Here is a 16,957-nt window from a genome sequence, read left to right on the forward strand (position 1 = left end):
GTCTCAGCCTATAAATCCAGCCATTGTAGTAGGATTTCCTCTTTCTGCATGGACTTTTAGGTTTCCAGGGATTTGTCTCTGCTGTTCTCTCTGCCTGAAATTGACCATTTTCCTTCACTACCATCTCCACTTTGATCTTTGGAGGCTCAACTCAAATGTTACTACTATACTATAAAACCTTCCTAGTCGATTTCTTCTACCTGACACCTATAGACCTGGTAGTCACAATTTCTGTAATGAACTAGGACATGAAGGGTTTTGCTGTTGTTTGTACTAGAAATTGAACTCAGGGCTTCATAATGAAGCTCAGGCCTTTTGCTTTTAGTTTTTCAGGCATTCACTATTAATGCTTAGCTTCAATGAACATTCATTCTCAGCCTTCTTCCATCAAGCCTACAGGTCTTATTTCTCTGGTTACCCCTTCTTGTTAAGTTACTTAAAAGTGGCCAAACATGAGCTGCCCAGGGGGTCTCTTGTATCATACAGGCGGCAGCATGATGTGGAAACAACCTAGGTCTAAACACTTGACACTGAAACATCTGAGATCAGGCAGATTTCCTTATCTGTAAATGGAATCTAAAAGAACCTACCATGTAGAGTTATTCTGAGGATAAAACAATGTCAAGTAAACTAAAAAATTTGCTGATCATTCTGACAACCTGGTGAACAAAGGTACATGGAGCACCTCTGAAAACCACACAAACGACCATGTCACCCCCTAGTGGACAAGAGGGCACACAACACAAAGCTACCTCACACTGGGTAAGGCTTTCCCGCCTCTGCTAGTAAGCTCACACTTTACCTAGAAATAGTGAACATCGAAACCAGAACTCAAACTTTTAAAAATGTATTTACTTACCAAAATGAAGGTCAGTTCTGACTGAAAAGTTCTGGAGAGGTGAAAAACTCTGTACTAGGCCTGCAAGTGATATCGATGCTTGTGGCTCACAGACCATTCTGTAAAGGTCTGACATAATAAAGACATGCCATACCTGTTATTAAGTGTCTCCCATGTTGCCAATTACCAAGAGTGCCAGCTGACCTACTTTAACTTATACAGTCTTCCAGGCCCTGTGATTAAATTGCAGCACAGAAAACAGGTTGCTTCATTACAAAGCAAGTTAAGGGGTTCTAGTTTAGGTTTGGCCCAGAGCCTATTAAGACGACGACTCCAATGATATGTGGAGGGCAACCTCAGTGGAGGCAGGGAGGGAAAGAACAAGGGTATGGAAATGGCGATGAGGCCTTAAACTAGGAGCAGGTATAGGATGGAGCAGATGATATAGACTAAACAGGAGTTGGTAGCAGACTGGATATAGAGATAAGAAAGCAAAGGTGGATGCTGGTGGCTCATGCCTCTAGTCTTAGCTACTCAGGAGGTTGAGATCTGTGGATCATGGTTCAAAGTCAGCCTAAGCAGAAAAGTCTGTGAGACTCATCTCCAAATAACCACCAAAAAGCCAGAAGTGGAGCTATGGCTCAAGTAGTAGAGTGCTAGCCTTGAGCACAAAAATTCTATAGACAGCATCCATGCATAGTTCAAGTCCCAGGATTGGCACGCATGCACACATGTACATACACATACAGGCAAATAGTCTGATAGAGCCTAAGTATCCAGTTTTGACAACTGGAGATCTGGTTGTAGCTACTTCTTACTGAGTTACCAAAAGCAATTTTCAAGGTCAGTTTTAGAAATAGTATGAAATGGTGTTTGGCCATTTAAGGGGATGGACCTAAGTAACTAGAGCTCAGAAGATCTGGGTTGTTTTATAGCTTGGGTATTGATATCAGTGAAGCTACCATAAGGTTATACAGGCAAACCCAGCCCTGTTTCTGGGCCCGTGGAGGGTCTGGGACTGAACTCTAGGTTCCCTGGACTGCAATGAAGACTGGCTCTTTATCCCACAGAGTATGCAGTTGTGATCCCAGTGACTACAGGACAGGAGTTTTTCTGTAGTTTCCTAGCAATTAGCTATGTCTCCTAGCCCCCAGATTCACAGAAATAAAAACAACCCATAGATGAATAAAGGTTGGGAGATATTTATTTTCTTTAAACAAGGTCATAAATAACAAAGAAACAAAGTAGGTCCCAGACTCTGGACCATGCAGCAGGACAGGGATAGGAAGTTGTTGGGTGAAAGGTGAAGGGGGCTACGTATCACCTAAGACAGTCACAGAAAGATGGGCTTCAGGAGACTGCCCCTCCTTGCCCTTGGAAACGGCGTGCCTGGGCAGCAAGGGGAGGCTGCAGGGCTGTGATGAGGCAGTTGGATGAGGGCAACGACTGGGGAGGCTGGCTTGTTATGCTTTTATGTGGCGTGACATGGAAACCACAAATGGCAACAAGAAGCTGTGGATCTAGAAGAGGCAAGCGGGCACTCTGCACACCTCCAGGAACTAACTATGAGAATGGTTAAATCTGATTAGTAAAAACAATCCCGCAGGCATTAGCCTGTGGCTTTGTGCATGGGCTGTATTTAACCTGGGTTGCTTTGTGGCAGATGAGGGCTCAAGAGTCCCCTGGAGCAGCCTGGCCTCAGCCCAGGACAGGTGCCCACACGTGGGAGGATAGTGGCTCACCCAGATGGGAGGCCATGTGCTTGGACCAGCTGGACCTGGTTTTCAGGCTGGTTTCTTGTGATGCTTGCTACCCACCACCCCTCCTGGTACCTAAGGCTGGGCTCCTGGCCTCTGGGTCTTCTGAACATGGAAGAATAAGACTGGGATAAAAAAAAAAAAAGTACCTGACCAGTATTTTATTCGAATGGATAAAATAAGGACTACCATATGCACCATCCATCCCCTAAGGCAGGGCAGAACTGTGCCAAAAGTCATTTCAAGGAGTGGCGGTCCCTAAGCCTAGAGAAACATTTGGACCCAGGTTTTCTGCTTCACACCAGGATTAGGGGCCCAGAGTGGTAGTTCTGGAGGCTTCACCATAGGCAGGGTGGGGAGAACAGGCAGGGGGTTACTCCTTTACAAGAAAGGGGTAAGAGCTAGAGACCCTGAACTGTTAAGACAAGGGCCCTGGAAAGCAATGCTGTTGGCAGGAGTACACAAAAGGGTTTGTACATGTGGGGCTGCCCATCTGCAGGGCGCCGGTGTCACGCTGGCCGGGCAGGAGGGTGAGGAGGAGACAGCGAGCGGCATCACAGTGGCCTCTGGTGCTTGTATTTACAACAGAGCTCAATGTAGAGGGGGAGGATCGGAGGTCATTAACAGCCAGGAAACACACTGTCAAGAATACAAAGAGAAGGGAAAACATATGGAACAATTATGAGCTTTTCCCTAGCTTGATCAGGAAATGCTCCCTAGTAATGACCACCAAGGCTCCTGCAGGTCTGTCCCATCCCATCCCAGCCCAGCCCAACCAATGCTACAAAGAAAGTAAGTAGTTCATCCCACCAAAATAGTGTTTGACTGGTCCAGGGGCCCAAGTCAAACACTGTTATTAAGAAAAATTTCGTCTTCATTGTTGATTCCTAAGATCCGCCAATGGTTATTTGCTAGAGAGATGGTACAAGAGTGTCATTTTTGTGGCTCACTGTACCAAGATCTCATCATCTCCACTGTCTACTCTGCCTGTCTTTCAGGTGTTGGTGGTTCAGAGGTGGCTAGGACAGAAATATTTCTTCTTCAAACATACTTCTCCTGATCCCTCCCCCAAATCAGAGAAGAGACTATGCAATGGCAGGAGTGATGCTTCCTCTGGCTGATGGGCTGAGGAGCAAGGGTCTTTTGCAATAGACTAGATCTCAAGAGGTAGGCCAGAATTGCTTAGTTCGAGTCAACATGCCTCTTCTTTCTCCTCAACAAAGAACACACTCTATCTCCCTAATCAGATGAATCATTTTCTAGGATGAGAAGCCTGGTCTACTTTCTTCTTCTAGCCCAGTGGTTTTCTCACTTTTTGCCTCCTTGAGACATCTGGTAACAGGTGGAAACATTCTTGGTTGGCAGTACCATGTGTAAGGGGTGCTAGTAGCATCTTGAAGACCAGAAGTTCTTCTAAAACATTCTACAATGGCCAAGACAGCACTTACCCTAAAATACTGATATAGACATTGAGAACCCTGCTCTGTATTTCTACACAAACTTTATGGTATTCCCAGCTCTGCTCAGGAGGAGGCAGGAGACACAGGAAACCTGTCTGGGTAAGGACTGATACCCAACCTAGCCACCTTGCAGAAGGGCACTCCAGAAGAAATGTACATTGCAATGGGGTAATTATAGCCTCTGCAACATCCCACTGGACCCTCGCATATATACTACACCAAAGTGGCTTTGAGGAAACACATGCCAGGCTCTGTGTTGAGGAGGAGAATTCAGGCAGGACAAAGCAGAGATATTCATAGCCCTGTAAATATGCAAGTCTTGGGGTAGGCCAGCATTGTCAGGTTCTTATATACCCTTGCACATCCTTACCACTGGAATCCACCGATGGGCTCTGCAAACCTATGCCGGATTAGGAAAGTGGCGACAGCTTCAGCTACCTGGAAAAGGTTCAACAAAGGCTAAGTGGTGGTATTTAGGCTTGGAAATCCTGTAAGCTTTTGCTAGAAGGTTAGGCTTACTGGCGTCCTCTAAGTCCCACCAGTCTGGGCAGCTTGGTAGCAAAAGGACTTCAGCTCCTCTCCGTCCTTGCCAGTGATGGATGCAGAGAATTTACCAATTACAAAGCATCTTTCTATCCCACAGGAAGAGTACATATTCTTAATTATGATTGGAGTGACAGCTTCTACTAAGGAGATTTAAACCTCAGAGGGAGGAAGGGTGAGTAAATGTAGTCATTATATTCAAAGTACATTTTTTAGAAAATGAATTTTGTAACTTGAGGGTAGGTAGGGATAAAGGGAGGAAAATGGAAGACAGAGGAAGGGGTGACACTGATCAAGAAACACTATACTCATAACCTGATTTATGGAATTACAGCCCTTTTGTACAACTACTTAAAATATAAAAATATAATAAAATATTAAATATCAAAAAAAGATCTGAACCTCAGGGTCCTGGGATGAAATACCAGGTGCCAGCACCTTGCCAGACACTACTCAAAGCCAACACCATAAGCAGTATCAGATATTGGCTTGGGAATCGAGTAGAGTTGCATAGGCCTCTAGCAGCTGCTGCAGAATACAAGCTGACTGACAGACTGTGGTATCCAAGGTTATTCCCCAGTTGTTCTTTTTCAGCCACTGAGTACCTCACTCACCTTGTCAGGGGCATCCTCATGGACTGCATGGCCACACTGAGGTAGGACCTGCATCTGAAACTTCCCTAGATAGGAACAAAGACAGGTGCCCTCAGTAACTATACAAGAGCCTTCTCTGAAACACCTCTGCAGCCTTACAGATCAGCCCTGGATCCCAGGACCAGTCCCAAACTGTACCCTCTCCCCTCTCCCCCAAAAGACCTGGAATCAATGACTAAATCTTTGAGTCCAATTGCCTTCCTTTCAGCTTCTCCTTCTATACCTTAAGTGTGTATTTACTTTAGGCAAGGCACAGAGAGGAAAGTATGTCCTGCTTTCACGGGGTTTATAGTCCAGTAAGGAAATGAAATATAAAATTAAACATTTTAATGTAGTGTGTAGTTCCTAGGATGACACTAGGCACATGGGCTATAGCCCATGGATAAAGGGAGCATCCCACATAGAAAGAATGGCTGTATACAGGAAGAAGGCTTGAAATAGCACTTAGATAATAGCATTTAGATAAAAGCAGCCTGCATGGTGCTTAAGAGAGTGGACAGAAACAGGACTGGAGGGGTAAACAGGGATACATGAAGAGTTGAAGCCATATGAAGAATTCTGAAATTTATTATTACAAAATGTTGCTATTTTATGCTATTTTAATATTTAACTATGTGAATACTATATTAAATACTTTTTATCGTGTGTGTGTGTGGGGGGGTGGGTTGCTGGTCCCGGGGCTTGAACTCAGCCTGAGTACTATCCCTGAACTGTTTTTGCTTAAGGCTAGAACTCTACCACTCGAACCACAGCTCTACTTCCAACTTTTTTGGTAGTTCAATGGAGAGATGAGTTTCACAGACTTCCCTGCCCGAATTGGTACCAGATGCTCAGATTTCAGCCTTCTGAGTACCTAGGATTGATTATAGGCGTGGGCCACCAGTGTCTGGCATAAATACTTTCTTATATACTCTTATGGAACACTTAAGCTTACAATTTGTGATAACAATTTGTGTAAACAGATGGGTGTGAGCATATAGTTCAGGGATAAAGCACTTGCCTAGCATGCACGAAGTCCTAGGTTTGATCCTAAGCATTGGAAAAAAAAAAAAATTAAAGCAAGAGTGAACAGAGATGACTGATAAAGAAGACTCTGAAGGAAATACAGGAGACCCTGTCAGCCTTTACTTCACGCACACTTTCACGTTTGACTCTTACATAAATATGCTGATCTATATCATTATCTCTATTTTACAGGTAAGAAGACCAGCCTATAGATAGAGAAAATGAACTTCTAAACCTGTTTATTCATTTACAAAATAAGGGATAAGTTCTGGAGGTCTTTGACATTACATTCTCAATCCAATTTCACAGTGCTTCAGGAAGTTTTCTACCCATTGTTGATTCCCAAATCTACCCTATAAAATCATACAGGATACATACTTAAAGTCTTTTTGAGATGATAAAACTGTTCAAGTTTCATCGGTGGAAGAACTAAGGCCATCACATTCAGGATGGCCCCTAAATGCCCTTGCTCCTGCAGGAGGCTACCTCTGGGGCTCCAGCTGAGACCTCTCTCCCTTAGATATCTTAAGGTAGAACTATTAAACATTTGAATCCATACACAAACAGTTTTGTTTTTGTAAGCTGTATTTCACATGCCACTAGTGCTGGTATATTATTTTCTCTGTATCCCTAATAGGATCCAACACATGGCCAGGGCACTGAGTAGATGTTTGGATACATGAATGGAATAATTAAATGAAGGACTGTAGCCCAAATATCTCTGGGTTTTTCTGTTAGATCAGCCTCTAATAACCAGAGATGTGTTTTTCATTCTTTTTTGGAACAGTGGGAATAAGTAATTGGGAGAATTTACACATTCTAATAACACTCACTGTGTTGGGCACATATAAAAATAACATGATTGTAAGTAATCCTCACAATTATTCTGTGAGATGGGAATATTTCCAAAACTGCTTCTACCCATTTTAGACCTTAGATTCAGAGAGCCTAAATTATTTACCCAAACTGAATTCATGAATAACTGTTGAGTTTCTAAGATCTTATAGCTTCTTCTCTTTGTTCTATGAAACGACCTTCAACCTAGCTAGTTATTAGCCATTTACTTTTTATGTCTTTAAAATAAAAGGTAGCACTGGGTATGAGTGGCTCATGCCTATAATCCTAACTACTCAGAAAGCTGAGATGGAAGGATTGTGGTTTGAAGCTATTCTGGGCAGGAAAGTCCACGAGCCTCCTATCTCCAATTAAGCACCAAAAAAGTTGAAGGGGGAGCTGTGGGCTCAAGTGGTAGAGCACTAGCCTTGAGCAAAAAAGGCTCAGGGACAGCACGTAGGCCCTGAGTTCAAGCCCTATGACCTGCCCACACCCACACCCACACCCACAAAACGTGACATAGTTCATATTGAAGAAACAGGAGGACATGTAACAAAATATGCTTGCTGGATATAATGAATAGCATAGGGGCTGGGAAGGTGGCTCAGTGGTAGAGTGCTTGCCTTGCATACATGAGGCCCTCGGTTCGATTCCTCAGCACCACATAAGAAAAAAAAAGCTGGAAGTGGTGCTGTGGCTCAAGTGTTAGAGCGCTAGCCTTGAGCTGAAGAGCTGAGGGACAGCACCCAAGCCCAGAGTTCAGGCCCCACAACTGGACCCCCCCAAAAAAATTAAAATAAAAAATGAATGGCATAAACTGCCACCCACATTTGAATCTCACATAAATATACTAAGATATATCATTATCTCTATTCTATAGATTTAAAAAAAATTACAGAAGTTGGCAATTTCCTTAAGTCATAAAAACCAGTAACAGTGATTCAAACCCAGGATTCTAAAGCTATCTGATTCTAAGGCTGACAAGTAACCAACACTGGTTTCAAATACTGTTTTGGTCAAGGGCAATTGCTTTTAGATAGTTTCAGGAACCTTTTCAGAGTCTTTAGTCTCTGTTTTTCAGGTGTGTTTTTTTTTTTTAGAGAAAGAGTACTTTGGAAAGGTTGGCTTGAATTGAAATTTAGCACACATGGGTGTTACCAATATCTGTCATTAAGATCGCAGCTTCAGCTCAGGACTCAGGAAGGGAAAAACATGAGCATCCGGGGATGGAATCTTTTTTTTTTTTAATTGTGAAAATACTGTACAGAGGGGTTACAATTACATGGGCAAGATAATGAGTACATTTCTTATCAAGCATTGTAGCCTCCTCCTTTGTTTCCCCTTCCCATCCTCTCTCCAACCCCCCTAACTCTCCCCCCCACCACCAAAGTTGTAAAGTTCGTTTTCGACATAACGACTTGTACATCTCATTGTTGCAATGGGTCCACCTGTATCCCTAGTTAAACTAAACAATTTGTTTTTTTCCCTTCCCCTCCCCAAATTATACCGACATCAAATACAGTGAAAGCAGGGGTTATACCGTGGGGAAGGGACATACAAAGCAACAAAGAAATAATCTTATAAATATGTTAGAAACAATTGAATGAAAGAAAAAAAACATTTGAATACATATCTTAGGGTTCATTTCCCTAACATCAACTTATCTGACCTTTTCTGCTTGACTCATACATATACTAGTTATTGCAAATAAGGGAAACCATGGGACCTATGTTTCTATGGGCCTGGCTTACTTCACTTACTATTTTTTCCAAGCCTTTCCATTTCCTAACAGATGGGGCAATGTCATTCTTTCTGATGGAGGCATAGAATTCCATTGTGTATATATACTGGGGATGGAATTTTGTAAATTATTCAGGAGCCTTTGAAAACCTAGTATGAGGGAATATAGTTCCTTTCTTTGTGAAGAGCGCCCAAAAGGCTAAAGGAACAGTTTGAAGGACATTCAAATACAAACATTCAGCACATTTGATGGCCAGGATTAGAACTCAGGAAAGGAGTTGGATGTTTAGTTTTGGGAGTAACCAAGGTATAAATGGAAGCTAAAAAGTTGTCTAAGAAGACTAAATAGAAAAGCAAGAGCAGGAACAAAATCTACTTAAAGCCTAAAATCTTGGTTTTGAAGTTGCCACTTCTTCTTCTCATAACCTCACAGCTGTGATGCCTGCTGGCTTAATTTTCTCCAAGACTTTTGAAAACCCACATTAAAGCAAAAATTTACTCCAGTAAACTGCTCCTACTGCTGTCATTACTATAGGCCCAGATACTTTTCTACTCATTATCTCATAATCCCTTGAGGCTGGCATCAATTTTCTTGTTTTGCCAACATCAATAAGACTCAAGCTGAGGCAGGTCAAGACACTTTTTTTTTGGGGGGGTCCGGACGTGGGGCCTGAACTCTGGGCCTGGGCGCTGTCCCTCAGCTCTTCAGCTCAAGGCTAGCGCTCTACCACTTGAGCCACAACACCACTTCCGGCTTTTTTCTTTTTGCTTATGTGGTGCTGAGGAATCGAACCCAGGGCCTCAGGCATGCAAGGCAAGCGCTCTACCACTGAGCCATCTTCCCAGCCCCAGGTCAAGACACTTGTTAAGGGTTAAAAAATTATTAGGAAAACATATTCAAAACAGATTTCTTCTACCCTTGCTTCAATTACTTGATCTTGTGTCTTCTAAACAGATTTTATAGCCTTTGCATTTTATTTCCCTTCCTTAAAAACTTTATAATAAAAATACTTTATAATATCACTTCACATATTATACCTCTGTAATACTCTATAGTTTTCAAACACATTATATCATTTTAATCTTTATAACTTTTTTTTTTTTTTTTTTTTGTCGGTCGTGGGGCTTGAACTCTGGGCGTTGTCCCTCAGCTCTTCAGCTCAAGGCGAGCGCCCTACCACTTGAGCTACAGCGCCACTTCCGGTTTTCTGGTGGTTTATTGGAGATAGGAGTCTCACGGTCTTTCTTGCCCGGGCTGGCTTTGAACAGCGATCCTCAGATCTCAGCCTCCTGAGTAGCTAGGATTACAGGCGTGAGCCACCAGCGCCCGGCTAATCTTTATAACTCTTAAGCATTATAATCCTCAGTTTTAGATTTTTTTTTTTAAATCACTGTTCAAAAAAGAAGTACTTCCAAATCATAGTTGGTCAGGAGTTGAGGTGGATGTCAAACATAGGTCTGACTCTAAACTTCATGCTCTTTCACTGTACCTCATCATCTCAGAGGTAATTTTCACAAGACTGCCTGTTTTCCTACCCTCAGAAAAGGATTCAAGTGTATAATTTTTGGGTAATTTACCTTGCATCTGTCCAATGGTCAGATCTTTATCCAATCTATCAACACCTAGAACAAAACAAAACAAAAAATCTGTTAAGTGGCTCACCAGAAAACAGCATGTGAAATGAGTTTTGCTATTCAAGTACCAAGTAAAAATGGTTACAAAGCTGTAAACATGGTAACAGTCTTAACTGATGTTAATGTCAATCCCAATTCCTGAGGACATAATCTCATCAGATAAAACCTTCCAGGTTGAGAATTTGCTGCAATCATTGGTGCTATCAAAGATGTTTCTGAAAATATTATGTTTCTCATAATAGTCAGGATATTCTTTTATGGCTATATGTTGCTCTAGGAAGAGCACTTGGGCTTAATCAGATATGAAAGCCAGGCCAAAGCAGTTAGCTTTAGGGACTGGATGTGGAGAGGTTAGAGGTATAGAGGGTAGAAAATGATATTCTACTTTGTAAGTCACTACTCACTTGATGTGGTTAAATGAGGTCATAGCCAGATAACAATCTACTTACAATGATTATAGACTGAACTGTGTCTCCACTGAAGCCCTAACCCCCAATGTAACTGCAACTGAAAACTGGGCCTATGGTTAAATAAGGTAATAAGGATCGGGCTCTGATACAACAGGATTAATGCCCTTATAAGAGATATCAGACACTAGTCTTGCTTTCTCTTGGCCAGAGCACAAAGAAAAAGCAGCAGTCTACAAACCAGGAAGAGAAGTCTTAGAAGAGCTTAACCCTGCTGGTAACCTGATCTCAGACTTTCAGTCTCCAGAACTATAAGAAGATATGAACCTATTATTTAAACTATCCAGTCCATGGTATTTTGTTAAGACTGCAAGGTAACACACACACGCACGCACGCACGCACGCACGCACACATACTTACCAGCCAAGAGCAGCAATTTAGGAATAGGACAACTAAGAAAGAGATTGGATAAGCCTCGGAACCAGCCATCCCAGTATTTTTCTGTTTTTGCCAGTTCAATTCTCCACGTATATGGATGGTCTTTCTTGGTCTGGAGGAATAAAAGGAAGTCTGAATCTCCAAGGGCATTCCCAGGAGGAATAAGATTAAAAACCAGGTCCTAGGGAAAAGGGAGGTAAAAAAGCTTCCTCAAAGAGGTAAGCCTTGAGAGAGGTATAAGATTTGGATGTGCTTAGAATATACAATGGGAAATGGGAATTTTTTTCTACAGGAAGACTACAGGAATAGAAGTACAGAGGCAATAAAAGGCCTGGTGAGAAAGCAGAGTATAGGTCATATATTCTAAGTTTTATATTTCAAAGGATCAGTTATATTAGTTCTTCCTTAGGTATATTAGTTCTATCTATATTTTACAGATCATGAGATACAGAGAAGCCACATTTCAAGAGCCAGTGATTGCAGGTGAACTCCTGTCCCAAAGACCTGCAGCCCAGAAAGTAGGTTACACAAAGCTAAAAAAGGCAAAAAACACATTTGGGGTGGAGACCCAAGCCCAACAAAAGCAAACCATCTGGGGGAACAATGAGGGGTGAGCAAACCAAACCATCTAGGGAAACAAACAGGGACAAGCATTCTCTGGAACAGAACTTTCCTGGGACTAAACAGCACAATACAACTGCATATTCTCTGAAGCAGGGCTTTTATGGGGCTAAACCACAAGATACAGCTATAATCCAAAGAATGGCTTACATCACCTCTAAGCTTTTCAGAGCTGAGTGAAAACCCCCCTGTGGACAGACAAGTCATTGTCATTTAGACTAAGTATCCTAATTTCAATAGATAACTTATCTCTAATGTTAGAGTCTCTTCCCCCTAAAATAGTTAATGGTGGACAAAAGAATAGTATTATCTTTTCCTTCTGTACGGATCCAATCTTACTTGGAAATACCCTTTTCTCCTAATCTTTCCAAGATGAAGGCCTTCACCCACCTCCATATCATCTTCTTTTTTCCTCTTGTTTACTGACTCACTTCCTTCTTCATCTTCTTCTTCTTCCTCTATGATTCCTTCCACTATAGATTTTGAGCCTTCTGGACTAGTAATTCCTTCACATCTAGATTAAAAAAAAAATAATAAAGGCACTATCACCCATGTATTTGTGATCACAAATTATCTCATACTTATACTTGTAGCTTTTTTTGGGGGGGGGGTCCGGTTGTGGGGCCTGAACTCTGGGCCTGGGCACTGTCCCTCAGCTTTTCAGCTCAAGGCTAGCGCTCTACCACTAGAGCCACAGCGCCACTTCCGGCTTTTTTTCTTTTTGCTTATGTGGTGCTGAGGAATCGAACCCAGGGCCTCATGCATGCAAGGCAAGCACTCTACCACTGAGCCACCTTCCCAGCCCCACTTACAGCTTTTTATAATCTTAACACTGCCCCTGGCAACAGAAGGATGTGTAGTCCCACCCAAAAAGGGAAGAACCATTTCCTGAAGCATAGTGATGAGAGTTTCATTGGGTTTGTCTTATATAATCTTCATAGCAATTCTAGGAAGTAGTCCTAAAGAGTTAAGAAAATGGCTCAGGATTACCTACCTGGTAAAGCTACAAGGCAAATTCAGGTATAACTGACTCCAAAACTTGGTACTTATCTGCTGCACACTGTTTACACTAAGCCTCAAAGGGAAGAGTATAAGGTTCCATCTCTTCAGATAATAGAAAATGGCTATTACAATGACCATGGCCAGCTGCTCCAAACAATTACTGCTTTTTTCTCTTGAAAATGATACCTGCTAGGGCTGGAAATGTGGCTCAGTGGTAGAATGCTTACCTAGCATACATATGTATATAAATTATTTGTAAAAAAAAAAAAAATTTAAATTAGATGATAACATACACAAATACTGATTCGATTTTGGTAACATTAAAAATTATTAATTGTTTAGGTGTGATAACTGTCACTATTATAAAATTGCATTGTACTTAAAAATTGATTTGTTGAATTAATCTGATTCAAATTCAAATGAAATTTGACTCAATGAACCAATTTATAAGTATAAAGCATCTTTTGATCAATGTCATCCTTTCATCATTTTCTCCCCAACTTACTTTAATACTTACTTTAGAATCTACCCTTTTTAATACCTAGACATGTACTAATGTAATACAGTATTAGAAAGAAAATACTTATTGGTTTGGGGATTTCTTAAGAGAAAAAATGAAGACAGGAAGGGGAGGAGAGAAATTATCTTTATGCTGGCTCCCAACTGAGCTAATCTATAAAATTATCTAAAACAATGAAAGTATTTAACATGATGGTGGAATGGATGAAAACCAAAAGCAGCAATCTGTAATTCCCTCACCATGTTTCAGCCTCTTAACAGAATGAGATACAAAAGTAAGACCTACTGTTTGACTTGGCCAACCATTGAGACACGAGCAGACTCTAGATTTCGAATCTGGCCACTCTTCACACTAGGGGAAAGGCAAGAAAGGAGAGTGGAAGTTATTCAGGATTCATCTTTTCATGTACTGGAGTCAAATAGTAATTCTGGAGATTCTGTGAGATCAGACAAAAAGTTGTGGTTACCTATGTTGCCACCATCCTTAATCTGCCTATTAAGGCCATAGCCAGACAATAAAGACATTATTACTACCATTTCAGTTCCACAAACATTAACCAAGAGGGTACTATGTGTCAGATATGTCCTCAAGAAACATGCAACTCAGTAGAATGAAAGATTAACAAATATAATAAGGAAAGGCTCACAATAATTACTTTATTATGAATGAAGAAAACTTTCCAGAAGTCCTGGGTAAACTGAGGACTTAAGAAATTAAGCAGAATATAAAAGGGCGGTCAGCAGGCGAAGTAGTATATGCCATGATCCTCGCTACAAGGGCGGGTGAAGTAGGAGGATCGTAGTTGTGGTCCAAAGCACTTTGGACAGTGTGCTTTGGACAGTGTGAGACTGTCTGAAAAATAATAATAAAGGGCTGAATGTATGGCTGAACTGGCAGAACACTTACTTACAAAGTGTGAGGCCCTGAGTTCAAACCTCAGTACCACCAAAAACAAAAGTAGATTAGGGGCTGGGGATAACTAGTTGTAGACTGCTTCTCTAGTCTTTCAAATCCACCCGTAGCAAATACCCAGGTTTAAAAAAAATGCTTATTATTAAATTCATTTTTAAAGTTTGGAAAAAGGATAAATTTAGATAACCGAACCATACTGAGATTCTCATTGTTTACTGTTGGAAAAGCAGACAGGGTGCCTAAGGTACATGCTGAGTTGGCAGCAGTTGCATTCTCAATACTCAATGCCATGGTTTCCCAAGAACAGGATTCTTGTGTCTTAAGTAGTAAACAAGGGATAGTAAAAGCAATCCCAGTAAAGACAAAGACAAGTAAAGTAAAGACAAGTGTATGTTAGCACAAGTCCCTCTGTCCTAGAAAAACTCTCTTGGATATGCTTTCTTGGTTGTATATTTCTACTTGATATATCCCATTTAGTTAACCAACAAGTTCTCCTTGCTAGGGCAGCAAGCAGAATGCTTTATACTTCATGAAAGTATAAAAGAAATAGATTATAGTTTCTGCTCTTATGATTCAGACTTTAAGACAGACATTAATGAAAATTAACAATATGAACATGCCCTCAAGAGAGAAGTGGAGGACTTTAGGGGTAAACAGTAAAAAAATCTCTAGCAAGTTTGGTGACAGAGTTAGCTGGTAACTTTCAGGAGTTATAAAAGGGATTCTGGAAAGAAGACTAGAGAGATTTTTGAAGGAAGGAAATTGGGATGGTTGAGACAGCTTATTCTAAGACATCTCCTTGTGGGGAGAAATACTATTCATTTTTGAATCTTTATCTTTTATCACAAAGTAAGTTAAATGAGTATTTCATAAAAATGTTTGACTAAAGAATATGTTCATTACCGAACATCCTTTAAGTAGATGCCATAACTGATTTTGTTAGAAATTTTATATAAACTAGCCCCAAGGCTTTTATTTATCCCAACCCCAGAAAAACAAACTTACATCCAATCCTATGTTTTTTTTATCATTTTATCTGAAAAATAGGAAGTGAATCCAGAACCATGGAGTAGCCTTAGAGACTACCTAGTCTAAGCTCTCAACTTAGAGGCAGAAATAATAGATGACCCACACTTACTTAGGTCCTAGGAGATATTAGTATTCATTGGAAAAGGACCCGCTAATTCACCAATCCTGAAATGCTAATTTTTTTGAGAAGGGGCTAAGGAATGGCCAGGTGGTACAGCCTCAGGCAGAAGAAGCAAGAGGCCCAGAGTTCAAAACTTGGGATTTTTGTTTTAATTATCTTTAAGTAATTGTACAAAGGGGTTTCAATTTATTATGTCAATTTAAGAGCATAATGCATCTTGATACAGTATCATATCATCTGCAAAAAGGGATAATCTGAATTACTTCTTCCTTACTTATTTGGATCTCTTTTTTATCTTTTTCTTCCCTTATTGCTCTGGCTAGGATTTCAATACTGTATTTTCTTTCTTTTTTTTTAATTGTGAAAATACTATACAGAGGGGTTACAATTACATGGGCAAGAATTTTTTTAAAGCTTGCTTTTTAAATATTTACTAGTATACTCTTACATAAAAGCTTAGAAAGTGACCTTCTGTTCCTTCTGTTCCTTGAGGTCACAAAAAGGAAAAGCTGTAATTTATCATTTAAAATTAAGACAACATAAATTTGTGAGTTACCTCCATTCAATAGCATTCTCCAGAGACTTGAAGGTTTTAGGACGGCCACGTAAAAAATTCTGCATGCTATTGAGTGCATCCATAGCCGTACCTGGATGTTAAACAAAAATTTTAGCCATAGTACTTAACTTATTCTAAGCACTTACACTTAATGAGAAGTATAGTTGAATATGAAGTGTCTCTCCAAAAAAGGCTCATAATGTTGAAGGCTTGTCCCCCAGCCTGACACTAGAGAGGTGATTGGATCATAAGAAGACTCAGTTGATTAGTGGGAAATCCACTGATGAGAACATACTGAATAAACTATTAGGATATGGGGCCTAGTTAGAGGAAGCAGTTAACTGGGGGGGTGGTGTACCCCTGAATGATATATTATGTCCCCAACCATTCACTTTCTCTCTCTGCTTCTTGGCTAGCTTTGCTCTATTCACTCTACCACATTACCTCACAATGATATCCAGCCTTATCATACCCTTTTAAAGATGATAGACGGGGCTAGGAATGTGGCTTAGTGGTAGAGTGCTTGCCTAGCATGCATGAAGCCCTGGGTTCAATTCCTCAGTACTATATAAAGAGCAAAAGCTGGAAGTAGTGCTGTGGCTCAAGTGGTAGAGCACTAGCCTTGAGCAAAAAGAAGCTCGGAGACAGCACCCAGGCTCTGAGTTCAAGCCCCAGGACTGGCAAAAAAAAAAGGGGGTGGGAGCAACAGATTAAGCCAGGAGCTGGTAGCTCACACCTATAATACTAGCTACTCAGGAGGCTGAGATCTAAGGACTGTGGTTCAAAGCCAGCCTGAGCAAAAAAGTCTGTGAGACTCTGATCTCCAATAAACTACCAAACAAATCAGAAGTGGAGATGTGGCTCAAGTAGTAAGAGTGCTAGGCT

At 41.0% G+C, this 16,957-nt stretch overlaps 1 protein-coding gene across 1 annotated transcript in view; it reads right to left on the bottom strand.

Moving 5' to 3' along the window:
• Nucleotides 1-2,024: 2,024 nt before the first annotated feature.
• Ppme1 (protein phosphatase methylesterase 1) overlaps nucleotides 2,025-16,957 on the bottom strand; it is a 49,611-nt gene continuing 34,678 nt past the window's right edge. The window contains exons 7-14 of the mRNA XM_070035021.1: nucleotides 16,073-16,163; nucleotides 13,740-13,805; nucleotides 12,323-12,446; nucleotides 11,294-11,423; nucleotides 10,409-10,453; nucleotides 5,213-5,277; nucleotides 4,426-4,493; nucleotides 2,025-3,234 (exon numbers count right to left, since the gene is read on the bottom strand). Of these exons, the coding sequence (XP_069891122.1) occupies nucleotides 3,216-3,234; nucleotides 4,426-4,493; nucleotides 5,213-5,277; nucleotides 10,409-10,453; nucleotides 11,294-11,423; nucleotides 12,323-12,446; nucleotides 13,740-13,805; nucleotides 16,073-16,163 (608 nt within the window). The 3' untranslated portion in view covers nucleotides 2,025-3,215. The remainder of the gene's footprint in view (nucleotides 3,235-4,425; nucleotides 4,494-5,212; nucleotides 5,278-10,408; nucleotides 10,454-11,293; nucleotides 11,424-12,322; nucleotides 12,447-13,739; nucleotides 13,806-16,072; nucleotides 16,164-16,957) is intronic.

The sequence above is a fragment of the Dipodomys merriami genome, unplaced genomic scaffold (assembly GCF_024711535.1).
Source record: "Dipodomys merriami isolate MVZ:Mamm:240054 unplaced genomic scaffold, mDipMer1.0.p SCAF_25, whole genome shotgun sequence".
In the NCBI taxonomy this organism is placed as follows: Eukaryota; Metazoa; Chordata; class Mammalia; order Rodentia; family Heteromyidae; genus Dipodomys; species Dipodomys merriami.